The sequence below is a fragment of the Rattus rattus genome, chromosome X, assembly GCF_011064425.1.
Source record: "Rattus rattus isolate New Zealand chromosome X, Rrattus_CSIRO_v1, whole genome shotgun sequence".
Lineage (NCBI taxonomy): Eukaryota > Metazoa > Chordata > Mammalia > Rodentia > Muridae > Rattus > Rattus rattus.
In genome coordinates, this window is record NC_046172.1 from 127975841 (window position 1) to 127988746 (window position 12906).

The following is a 12906-nucleotide window of genomic DNA, read 5'->3' on the forward strand; positions in this document are numbered from 1 at the left end:
TCTGTGGCCCCAGTCCTCCTGGAGCAACTATCTCTGTGCACCAGGTTGTCTTTGAACTCAGAGATTTACTTACCTCTGTCTTCCAAGTACTGGGATTAAAGGCGTGTTCCACCATGCTCCACTGTCTTTCCATAATTCATCACTGATAGTCAAGGGCTCAGAAGAGGCCGGGGCTCTATAAAGAAGCAAACTGAACAAGCCACTTGGAGCAAGTTAGTAAGCAGTACGCCTTGCTGATCTCAGGTCATGATTCCAGGTTCTAGCCTTATTCCTGACCCAATTTCCCTCAGTGATGGATGATTCCTGGACATGAGATGAAAAATAAATCATTTCTTTCTCTGTTTTCTTTTTGGTCTTGGTGTTTCATTACAGCAATATTAACCCTAACTAGGGTGCCAGTCTGTACTAAGCCAGACAGACAAGAAATTATACATTCAATATTTAAAGGATCCCTGTACATCTCACAATATTCTGTAGAATGCAGATAGAAGGCCAGGGTGGTGAGGTTTGAGTGGGTGGGTAGGTGGGTGGGAAATCACACTCATAGAAGCAAGGGAGGAGGGATGGGATTGAAAAGCTCTCAGAGAGAACGTTCCCTCGGGAAGGAGACCCTCCAGCCCAATGACCAGACTGAGACCACAGGATGCAATCAGCAAGAGGATTTGGTTTATTGTCAGGATACACAGGCACCTGTGGGCGCTTCAGTCAACTCGGGGGACTGGCGTGCCCAGTGGAACCAAGGATGGGCTTTTTATAGGGTTCTGGGGAGCAGAAGCAAGCATACAGAAGCAGATGCATGGTTACAGGGATATAATTGGTGGATTCTAATGTGGCAAGGGTTCAGCCCGGGGGCAAGTTCCCTAGCCGCCTTCCTGGAACACAACGGCTGACTCGGCCCCCCACCAGGGTGTGGGACCTCTCCCGGGGCTTTCTACATTCCTCTTTTTCATTGTCAGGCGCTCAACCACAATCATCCTGCTTGGCAGCCGCTGTGTTCTCAGTGTTCTGACCTTTCCCTGAACCAGTCATCTTAAGTACAGCCTTGCAAAATGGCGTTACTGCTGCTAAGCCGGGGTCTTTCATTCCCCCATTTTTTTTTTGCTAACTTTGAGTGAAATCTTTCACTCGACTTGGTTAAGAAATCTCTGTCTCCTGTTGTCTCAGCCTATGGAACTGCTGCGTCAGTACGAGAGTCTGAATGACTGAAAGTCTATCCCTCATGAACTATACCAGCCTGTTAAGGATACAGGGTCCAAAAAGGAGAATTAGGAGAAGAATAAGTAGGGGTCCCATCAGGGTAGACAGGAGGGTAGCAAACCAAGGGGATCGGTTAAACCACCCCTCGAACCACCCTTGTTGGGAATCAAACAGCTTTTGTCTCTGGGCCAGGCGTTCTCGAAGCTTAGCCATATTATCTCTTACTATTCCAGTATGGTCTGCATAGAAACAACACTCTTCTTTTAGAGCAGCACACAATCCACCCTCGCGGAGGAACAACATATCTAACCCCCGTCTGTTTTGGAGGACCACCTCAGACAACGATGTCAAGGACTTTTCTAATGCACTCACAGACTCGGGTTCATGGTAGGTGACTTTGGGCCAAATTTCTACTAATACACAATAGTCAGAGGATTGATTGAGGACTGTGGCCGAGATGCAGGGTGTTAGTCCGGTGTTGCAGGCCCAGTACGTGCCTCTTGGAAGTAGTTCCCAGTGGGAACCCTCTGAGTGGTGTTGCAGAGGGTCTGGTGTGGAGGGGGGTACATTCCCCAAGCAGAGCCCTCGTCCCGAGACCTCGGGAAGAGTTAGTTTGTGGCTAGGGGTATTGGCACAGCTGTCCGGGCAGCGGTCAGGTTGGTATAGTTTCCAATGACTGTCACCCCTTCATAATAGGGCGGACCGGAAACGAGGCACAACCAGCACTCCTGAGTCCTAGAAGGGTCTGAATAATTGAGAGCCAGATATGCACCCGTCACCAAATTGAATAATCGATCCCCAGTGCCTGGCGACGGGGAGATCAGAATGGTGGAGCCCCCCGTCGTGGAGAAGGGGTTTGTAGGGGTGCTACCAGGGGCCTGAGTGACTTTAGGCAATGAAGGTGGTTGGGCCTGTGCCGGGAGCGAGGGAGGTTTCTGATCTTGTAGAACTAGGTTGGGTCCAATGGGTCGAGTGGCCAGGGGAGAGACCTGTCTATTTAGAGAGAACAGGCCCACCGGGTCGGTCCCTGTGACATACAAGCGCAGGACCCAAGATTTGGGCCCATCCCAAGTCGCTCTCCAACCTGAGTTGGTGAAGTGAAGGACGAGGGGATTGCATTTCCCGCCCCGTTTACACGAGGTGTAAGGAGAACGACCGTCTCGTTTCAGAGTGATCAGGTCCCAAGAGGAGGATGGCTTCCAATACGCATCCCCAGTGGTCTCACATCCCCACTGGGCACAGTATCCACTCCCCGGCCCTCCACACTTCCGGCTCACTCTGTGTCCAGGGCAAACGTAGATCTCCTTGCTGTGGGACGCCGGGCTGCAACCATAGTAGGTGGTTGAGGGATGCCAATTATAGGTAGTGCCAGGCTCCCACTTGTAGTCCACCACATCACAAAGGTCAAAGTATAAGGGAGGGAAGGCGTCGGCCAGTGTCCCCCTTACGGAGGTAGCATTAGCCAGCCTTCCCATCATGAGATTAGTGACTGTCCAGGTAATGTTATAAATGTGGTGGGGGCTTATTCCCCCACTGACTCCGGGCCACAAAAGGACTAGGAGGAGCCACGTAGAAGTTTTAACTTTAAGGGGTTTGGGGTACGCTGAACTTTCCATGTCTGGGGTGTAGTGTTGTGATTAGTCGATTCCTCAGACCGGGCTGCCTTGACGTGTGACTCGTGGATCCAGGCCACGATCCCGTCTACCTTTAGGGCTGTAGGGGTAGTCAGGAGGACGGTTTAGGGTCCTTTCCACCGTGGCTCGAGATTCTTGGTCTGGTGTCTGCACACCCACACGGTGTCTCCAATCTGGAACGGGTGTGGCACCACCGGATGCTCAAGCTTGTCCTGGTAAGCAGTGGCCAGAGGTTTCCAGACGTCTCTCTGCACGATCTGTAGGGCCTGCAGATGGGCCCTCAGAGAAGGGCTGTCAGCAAAATCGGCAATGTTTGAATCAAAGAAATAAACAAATGGAGGTGGTGCTCTATACATTATTTCACAGGGAGTTAAACCATGGGGGCCCGGGGTGTTCCAGGCCTGATATAGAACTAGGGGAAGGAGGGCCACCCAGTCCTTTGAGCCAGTTGCAAGCGTAAGTTTGGATTAAGTCTCCTTAATTGTTCTATTCATGTGTTCTACCTGACCTGACCTGAACTCTGGGGTCTATAGGCACAATGTAATTTCCAATCAATCCCCAGTAATTTGGCCACCAACTGACTTACTTGGGAGACGAAAGTGGGTCCTTTGTCCGACCCCAACGCTTGAGGCATGCCATACCTGGGAAAGATTTCTTCGAGGAGCTTCTTGGTGACCATCTTTGCAGTCTCGTGCTTTGTGGGGAAGGCTTCGATCCATCCTGAGAAGGTGTCTACAAACACTAGAAGATACTTGTGTCCATACATACCTGGTCTAATTTCAGTAAAATCAATTTCCCAATGGGTGCCGGGGCAGTGTCCCCTAGGACGAACTCCTTGTCCAATCATGGTCCTTCCCGGGTTAACCTGAGCGCACGCTTTGTAACTCTCAGTCACCTTTTGTATTGCTTTGTCCCGATTCAAAAAACACAGGTTTATCTCTTCTCGATCTAGTAAGGTTTTCATCTTCTTAAACCCCAAATGGGTCAATTTATGTAGAAAGGAGATCAATTCAAAAGTCATATTTATTGGCATAACTGTCTTTCCTTTGTAGACCCACTGTTTTAGTTGAGGATAGTAGATGGCCCCCATTTTTTCTAGGAGCCCTATGTCCTCATGGGTATAAACCCAACTGGTTTGTCCCACTGGTGGGGACGTGGGTTGGTCTGGGCTATTTAAGGGCAAAATTTGTTTGCTCATGGCCGCTTCTCGCGCTGTGGCATCGGCCAGCTGGTTTCCTCGTGCCTCTGGGTTGTGCCCTTTCTGGTGTCCTGGACAATGCATAATACTCAGTCTTTTGGGCAAGAATAGGGCTTCTAAGAGGGCCAGAATTTCAGCCTTATTTTTGATATCCTTACCCTCGGATGTGAGCAGCCCCCGCCTCCGGTAGATCTCCCCGTGGATGTGTGCCGTGGCAAAGGCATAACGGCTGTCTGTATACACATTTAGCCTCTTACCTTTTACCATCTTGAGCGCCTGAGTCAAAGCGATGAGTTCAGCCGTTGCGGAGATACCAGCAGGCAGGGCTTTCGCCCAAATCACTTTGTCCTCCGTAGTGACCGTGGCTCCGGCCTTTCGCTCCCCGTCTGCCAAGAAGCTGCTGCCATCCGTGTACCATGTGTGGTCAGCATTCTGAAGAGGCTGGTCCGATAGGTCCGGCCTGGTTCCATGTACTTCTGCGAGGATTTGTAGGCAGTCATGCTGTTCTGCCTCCTCTGGTAGAGGAAGCAAGGTGGCAGGATTGAGAGCGACTACGGGCCCAAACTGAACTCGCTCTGCATCCAGTAGCAAGGCTTGGTAGTGGGTCATGCGGGAATTAGAGAGCCAGCGGTCCGGGGGCTGCTTTATCAAGGCCTCCACTGCGTGGGGTGCCAGGATGGTGAGTGGCTGCCCCAAGGTCAATTTTCCAGCGTCTTTGGTCAGGACGGCAATAGCTGCCACCATCCTCAGGCACGGTGGCCAGCCGGAGGTCCAATTTCTTAGACAGGTAGGCTATAGGGCGCTTCCAGGGTCCCAACCTTTGTGTTAGGACCCCTTTAGCATACCACTGTTTCTCGTCTACGAACAGTTCAAAGGGTTTGGTAATATCAGGGAGACCCAAGGCAGGGGAGGACAATAAGGCCTGTTCGATGTTTTCAAATGCTTTTTGTTGCTCTGGTCCCCACTGGAAGAGCACCCCTGGTTTAGTGAGGGGGTACAAAGGGGCTGCCATTTCAGCAAACCCAGGAATCCAGAGGCGGCAGAATCCCGCCGTCCCCAAGAACTCCCGTAGCTGTCGGCCTTTCTTGGGGGCAGGGATGCCGGCCACAGTCTGTTTCCTGGCCGGGGTCAGCCATCGCTGTCCATCCCGTAGCTGATATCCTAAATAAGTAACCTGGGTCTGGCAAATTTGAGCCTTTTTGGCAGAGGCTCGATAGCCCAATCGTCCCAAAGTCTGTAAAAGGGATTCAGTTCCCTGTTGGCATGCAGTTTCAGAAGTGGCCGCTAGCTGGGGATTTAGCTCAGCGGTAGAGCGCTTACCTAGGAAGCGCAAGGCCCTGGGTTCGATCCCCAGCTCCGAAAAAAAAAAAAAAAAAAAAAAGTGGCCGCTAGGAGGAGGTCATCTACATACTGCAGGAGTATGAGGGTGGGGTGCTGAACTCGAAAGTCAGCTAAGTCCCGATGTAAGGCCTCATCAAAGAGCGTTGGGCTGTTTTTAAACCCTTGAGGCAGTCTTATCCAAGTTAATTGTCCTGAAAGCCCTATTTCAGGGTCTTTCCACTCAAAGGCAAATAAGGGTTGGCTTTTCGGGCTCAGCCGGAGGCAATAGAAGGCATCCTTCAGGTCTAAAACCGTATACCAAGTATGTGTAGAGGGGAGTGTACTGAGCAAATTATAAGGGTTTGGGACAGTCGGATGAATATCTTCTACCCTCTTGTTGACCTCTCTCAAATCTTGTACTGGCCTATAATCTCCAGTGCCGGGTTTCTTAACAGGCAGAAGAGGCGTATTCCAAGGCGACTGGCAGGGGACTAGGATGCCTTGATTCAGAAGCCTCATAATGTGAGGCCTTATGCCTTGGTAAGCTTCGTGTGACAGGGGGTATTGTTTTATGGAGACTGGAGTTGCAGTGGCCTTTAACTGAATAATTAAGGGGGGCTGTTGGAGCGCCAACCCCATTCCACCAGTCTCTGCCCAAGCCAGTGGAAAATTCGTGACCCAAGTGTCTATTTCTAGGGATTGTGGCTTGTCCTGTCCCGGTTCATATAGTTTATATTCATCCTCTAATTGAAGGGTTAGAACTTGAAGGGGAGTTTCATGGGGGCCAGTTATTCGGGCCCCTCCTTCCTCAAAATGGATTTGTGCTTTTAGTTTGGTAAGCAGGTCACGGCCCAGCAGAGGGTATGGGCAGTCCGGAACATGTAAGAAGGAATGGGTCACCTTACCGGTAGCCAGCTGAACCCGTCGGTCTGTAGTCCATCGGTATTGTTTCCCGCCAGTAGCTCCTTGTACCCAGGCCGTCCGGTCACTGAGTTGTCCTGAAGCTCGGGTGAGGACTGAATGCTGGGCTCCTGTGTCTACCAGGAAGGTAACAGGCTGCCCCCCAACTTTAAGCGTTACCCTGGGCTGGGGGGGGGGGCTCCTGGCCCTGACCTCCCTAATCTTCATCTAGGGCCAGAAGGGAAGTTCGTGGTCGGGGCTTTCGGGGTCCGCCAGGCTTCTTGGGGCATTCTCTGGCCCAGTGCCCTTTCTCTTTGCAATAGGCACATTGATCTTTATCCAGCTTCGGCCCCTTTTGAGCTCCCACCCTATCTCCCTTCCTTTCCTGGCCCTGAACTACGGCGGCCAAGATTCGGCTCAACTCTTTGTTTCTTTTTTTATCTCTCTCTTCCCTTTCTCTGCGAACTCTATCTTCTTTTTCTTCTTGTGTCTCCCTCTTATTAAAAATCCTTTCAGCTTCTTTAAGTAAATCCTGTAACGTATAGCCCTGCAAATTTTCTAATCTCTGTAACTTAGTCCTGATGTCTGGTGCGGCCTGCCAGATGAAGGACATAGAGACACTTGTCATTTGTCCTGGGTCATTTGGGTCATAGGGAGTGTACATACGGTAGGCCTCCTTGAGTCTCTCTACAAAGGCGGAGGGAGTTTCCCCAGCTTCCTGTAAAACCTGCTTTACCTGAGCCAAATTGGTAGGGCGTCGTATAGCCCCTCGGAGACCCACTAGGAGCAACTGGCGATAAAGGCGTAGGTGTCCCTTACCTTCAGCCGTATTGAAATCCCAGTTTGGTCTCTTAAGTGGGAATGCAGCATCAATTTCCTCAGGCAGCTGGGTGGGGCACCCATCATCCCCCAGAACATGCTTTCTGGCCTCTACGAACACTCTCTGTTTTTCTTCTGAGGTTAAGAGGGCCTGTAAGAGCTCTTGGCAGTCATCCCAAGTGGGCTGGTGGGTAAGTAAAACAGATTCTATTAGGTCGGTGAGTGCCACCGGATCTTTGGAGAAAGAGGGGTTGTGTTGTTTCCAGTTGTAAATGTCGGCTGCTGAAAACGGCCAGTATTGGGTCTGGCCACTGGTTCCCTGTGTAAGTGGGAAAGCCTGGGAAGTTGAATCTGGCATCACCTCTCGCTTACTGCGCAATCTCCCTGCGACACGGGAGAAAACATCATCAGACTGTGGCCCGGCAACTGATCTGGCAGGCGGCTCTGCCTCCTCGCTTCAGCCAGGCCTGTAGGTAAACGATATGGGGGAGGGTCTTCAGAGAGAAGATCTATAAGAGGGGAATTTGAATCTGCTGGGAGGACAGGTTTCTTAGAAGGCTCTGATTTAATTAGAGTGGGGTAGAGAGAGGAAGACGTGGCCAGCGGGCCGGGTGGGGCCGAGGGGACAGGCTGGGGGTTGAGGGGAGGCCAATTCGGGTCTACGAAGGGTTCCACCCAAGGGGGGGGGTCCAAGGCGAGACTCTCCCAAGTGATGATATAAGGAACCTGGTCAGGATGTCCGTGGAAGACCCGATCTTTAACCTGTAAAATAATGGTCTTATTAAACGTGCCATTCACTGGCCATCCTGCTCTGAAAGTGGGCCACTCGGAGGTGTAGAGGGTCTGCCATTTTCCTTTTTTGACCTCGACGGACTGGTTGTGTGCCCGGTCGTGGACGTCTTTCCAATGGTCAAGAGTGAGACTTAGGGGCGTTGTTAGAGACTGTCCCATGTTAGTTCTAAGGAAGATTAGGACACAGAGAAAACAAACAATTCCAACAGTTAAACAAGCAACAGACAGGCGTGCTGCGCGGCTTTGGTACCAAACTGAAAGCAAAAAGTCAGATGGAGGTGGCGAAGGTCCGGGGCCCTCTGAAAGCAAAAATGCAGACAGAGGTGCCGTATGTCAAGATCCTTCTCCTCCAACCAGAGTCCCAGATTGAGCCCCGAAAAGTCAGGCTCCTAGCACCCTTGGAACGTCTTCCAGGGCTGCGGGGCAAGAAGTCCGAGCTCGTCAGCTCCTTCTTCGTCCCGCCCAGATTCAAAACAACCCAGATCAGAGTCAACCTAGCTGAGCGCTTACAGAACAGACAGAATAGGGCAGAACGAGACAGAATCAGACAGACGCCGGCCGGCTTACCTCCTGGTGGGTGGTCGGTGGTCCCTGGGTGGAGGACCTCCAATCCCGGATGAGCCCCCAAATGAAAAGCTCTCAGAGAGAACTTTCCCTCAGGAAGGAGACCCTCCAGCCCAATGACCAGACCGAGACCACAGGATGTAATCAGCAAGAGGATTTGGTTTATTGTCAGGATACACAGGCACCTGTGGGCGCTTCAGTCAACTCGGGGGACTGGCGTGCCCAGTGGAACCAAGGATGGGCTTTTTATAGGGTTCTGGGGAGCAGAAGCAAGCATACAGAAGCAGATGCATGGTTACAGGGATATAATTGGTGGATTCTAATGTGGCAAGGGTTCAGCCCGGGGGCAAGTTCCCTAGCCGCCTTCCTGGAACACAACGGCTGACTCGGCCCCCCACCAGGGTGTGGGACCTCTCCCGGGGCTTTCTACATTCCTCTTTTTCATTGTCAGGCGCTCAACCACAATCATCCTGTCACCCGGCACCCAACCACACACATCCTGCTTGGCAGCCGCTGTGTTCTCAGTGTTCTGACCTTTCCCTGAACCAGTCATCTTAAGTACAGCCTTGCAAAATGGCGTTACTGCTGCTAAGCTGGGGTCTTTCAGGATAGGGGGTTTGCAGAAGGGAAACCAGGAAAGGGGATTGCATTTGAAATGTAAATAAAAATATACAATAAAAATATTCCCAATTTTTTTTAAAACAGCATTACATTAATCCTTAAGATAAAGATACAACAAAAAGAAAAATTATAATTGAACTTGGTTTAAATGCATGCAAACTTTTCAAATATAGTACATGGAAACCTAGCTCATGAGCACAGCAAAAAGATTTTGAAAGTATGCTTGAAGATTTTCGCAGATAAAAATGACCTAGTAGTATAGCCACCCACAGTACCTCAACAATATAGCTTCATAAATAATCCTTAAGGAGTGGCAACACCAGTCGATCAGTCGATATATGAGTGTGGAAGGGGGACTATCACGGTATACTACCCTCGGACAATGAACTACAGGTAAATAATATCTGGTGAAAGAGAGAAAGTCAGTCTGTCCGAGAGAGGAAGCCACCGACTGGTGGCTAATAGAGAACTTGTACCAATAAAGGCATAAGCTCTTAAACAGAAATTAGGCTAACCAGTTTGTTTTCATCAATTTGTCCATACATACAGATATAACAAGATATAATAATAATGATAATAATAATAATAGAGAAAAAGCAGGTAATGTTTGGAGAGTTGCAGGGATATAGAATGGAAGGAACAAGGCAAAAGATATGGAAGGGAAAGTGACAGTTATATCACAATTTAAATGAATTAAAAATTAATGGAAACAGCCTAATATGGATGAAAGGAAAGGGTGATACTTATTCACTACAGGTGGGACTACAAACTGGTCCAACTGAAAGAATAAAGATTTTAAACTATCCCCCACTGACCCTGCTGTGAGGACAAGTGCACCTTACAGCAAAGAATAACATGACATGTTTTGGAGATGCAGCCTGGCTATAGCCACCACAAACCATCTGGCCTCGATAAGGCCTGACTCAACAGTCCTGAGAAAAACAAGAGCTAGGGTCAGCTTGCCCCAGAAGCAGGGTGGCCTAGAGTTGAACTGAGCCCAAGTTAGATCATGTGTGCCAATGTGAACAAACCAATGAAGTTGCTTTGTGTGACTGTTGCCAACTGCCTATGTAATTTTCCCTATAAATACCTTCCCCTAATTGGGCTCGGGGTCGACTCCTCTGTCTCCTGTGTTGTAGAGGGCCGCAATAACTTTCGCCACCACTAGATGGCGCTGGCTTCCACTGTGCCCCACGTGGAAGGCCGAGCTAGACAAGATGGCGCTGGCCTTCTCTGCGCCAGCCGACTGCCCTTCTCAGGAAGTTAACTGTGCGCATGTGCAAGAGTGCCTTCGTGCCAGGTCTTTGCCCATTTCCGGGCGCACCTGATGAGGTCATGGTAAGCAACCAATCAGGTGTGGGTGCGCACATCGGGATAAATAGGTGCGCCTGGCGCCGGGGCTTCCACCATGAGAGAGGAATAAAGTCACCCATAGTAAGAATTTCTATGTCCGCGTGCTTCTTGCCCGGCGGAGAAAGTCGCGTGGGACATTTGGTGCTGAAAACCCGGGAAAAAGGCCACATCATTGCATCGTCGGCGCCACGGGAAGCCTCCATTTCACGGAAGAAATTCAGAAGCTATGAGTGGGGTAAGACTCTGAGAGACCATGGCTAGCCTTGATCTGCTCCAACTCAGTCCCCTGCCGGACGCGGCAGGTGCCGCTGTGGTTGCTCTGGCAACCCTCGGGCTTTTTCTATTGACCTTTGAGTTTCTAGCTACCGCCAAAAGGCGTCAGAGGTCGCATGAGAACTGCTCAGTTAAAACAGCAAAGCGGAGAGTGTTGGGGCGAGGGCGGAAAAGATGGTCAGAAACAGAGGGTAGTGAAAAGTTGCAACGAGAAAAGGAAACTGATCGATCTCAAGTAGCAGTCCCCTCCAATTCGGAGGTGAGAAGTTGGGGAAAGAATGTCCCGGGAGAGAACAAAGGAGGAGGTAAAAGGAACACAGTATTTTGGGAGAAAAACTTTGTCTTGGTGCTTATAAAGGTATAATTAAGCTCCAGCGCCCCGGCTCTCGGGGATGCCTGGCCCGTCGCTGACTGCGACAGCTTTGCAGAGTCATGCTGATCAGATTTGATCGAGGCAGACCGCCTGAAAATTTATTCAGGAGAATCAAACAAAAGAACATCTCAGTGCCTACGCACAGCCTGATGGAGTTTATGTAATTGGGTTGTGAATAAAAATATTCAGGGCTGTGTTTCACTTCCATACCATTGGCAAATGTCGGTCGTGCCGCTCAGATAATATATCTCAGTATCTTACAGGAATTGGGTTTCAACACGTTGGTGGACTAGTCCAGGAATTGAGACAATCCATCGCCCATATCAACTCCACCCGAGTGGATAGTCACCGTGAACACCATCTAGTTTTTTCCCTCTTTGTCTATTGTTTGTCTCTGGTGCACCAGGATGTCCCCGTGTCTGTCAGTTTATGTCTGTGATTTTTGTTTCTCGTTGTTTAAATGTTTTACGTTTCGTGTTCAAAAGAAAAAATGGTAAAAACCTTATCTGCCGGTCGTACACACCTTGACTTGGTTTTAATTCGTTTCAAAAAGGAACAAATGAATAAAAACAGTTTCAATCAAGTCTTTGAAGCCCTGTGCCTGGAGCCAGGTGTCTAGATTAGCTGGAGGAGCTGCTTAGAAGCTGGCTAAGCGTCTACACGGGCTGATCTTAAAGGCGCTAACAGCTTCTCAGCTTCTTTGGTACGAGAGTTGATAGCTGTTTCTCTTAGAAAAATCCCTGACTGATTAATTGACTCAACAGGTGACAAGGTGCATCTCTTAAGATCATAGCTAAAAAGGTAAAAATGGTGTTTGGTGTATATATTAAGATATGTGTAGCCACTTCAATTTTGTTTCTCATTGGTTTTAAATGTATAAATATGCTCTGCTTGCCTTGGTTGTGGACTATTGGCTTTCAAGTTATTGGATATGGTTAAAAAGGTATAATATTGGTAACAAAAAGTTGGCTTAAAACTGTAATTTGGATGAAGTAATTCTAGACAACATGTGACATTGGGCCACCCTAGTGAAACAGGTCTAAATTGAGGTAATATTTTATGGAATTCTTATGCTAGAAACCAGGCTTCTAAAAGAATTTAGGACATTGTCTAGAAAGGTATTGGAGACCGCACCATTGTGCGTTCAAATGTAGAATTGATAGTCAAACTTTACAACATAATAGATAGACTTGGGGTGCCTTGGAGACTAGATTGTTTGTTGGGGGTTGAGTTTTGCTTTCCAAAGGTGTGGCTTGCCCTGTAGTTATCTGTATTCTAATGCTAATTTCCACTGCCCAGAGAACAGCTGCCTAGTCACATACTCAGAACTCAGGTGACCTTGTGGTGGTGGTCTGGTGTTACAAGGAGAACTTAAGGATTTGATTAAGGATTGCCAGTGTTACATTGACTAACTCAAATTTATTTATAATTGAGGAAAAATCAAACAGGTAGAGATTGTATTGGATAGAGATTGTTACAGGATTTACAAAGGATTGATGAGGTTTTAGAACTTATGAGAACATTACAGCCAGTTTCCTTACTCCAACTGCCATTTCAAGATAGATTTAGAGGATTGTTTTTATGCAGTTTGTTTACATCCTGGCGATTGTGAGTTTTTATTTTGTGAGCTTGCTTATAATTTTAGAGAGCCCATAGAGTGATATCATTAAAAGTGGCTAACAGCCTTATATTATATAATTTTGTTACTTCTTCAATGTAAAAAGTTAGAACATTAAATCTTTCAGTATATATAAAAATTTTACTACAAACTTTTGCTCACAAAATGAGCTTTAATATTTGGGGAGTAGCTGTTGCACTACTCCAGAAAAGAATATTTGAAACTAATTTTAAGCTACTAAAGA

General features: G+C 48.7%; 1 protein-coding gene and 1 pseudogene across 1 annotated transcript; both read right to left on the minus strand.

Annotated features, from left to right (window-relative positions):
- Window positions 1-1224: 1224 nt before the first annotated feature.
- Window positions 1225-2726, minus strand: LOC116888210 (annotated as a pseudogene).
- Window positions 2727-2752: 26 nt separating this feature from the next.
- On the minus strand, window positions 2753-8130 carry LOC116888211. The gene is given in 6 exon segments (XM_032889506.1): window positions 2753-3343; window positions 3346-4798; window positions 4800-5317; window positions 5419-6469; window positions 6471-7536; window positions 7539-8130. Coding segments are annotated over 6 exon segments (5160 nt in total). The 5' UTR covers window positions 8020-8130.
- Between the last annotated feature and the right edge of the window lie 4776 nt (window positions 8131-12906).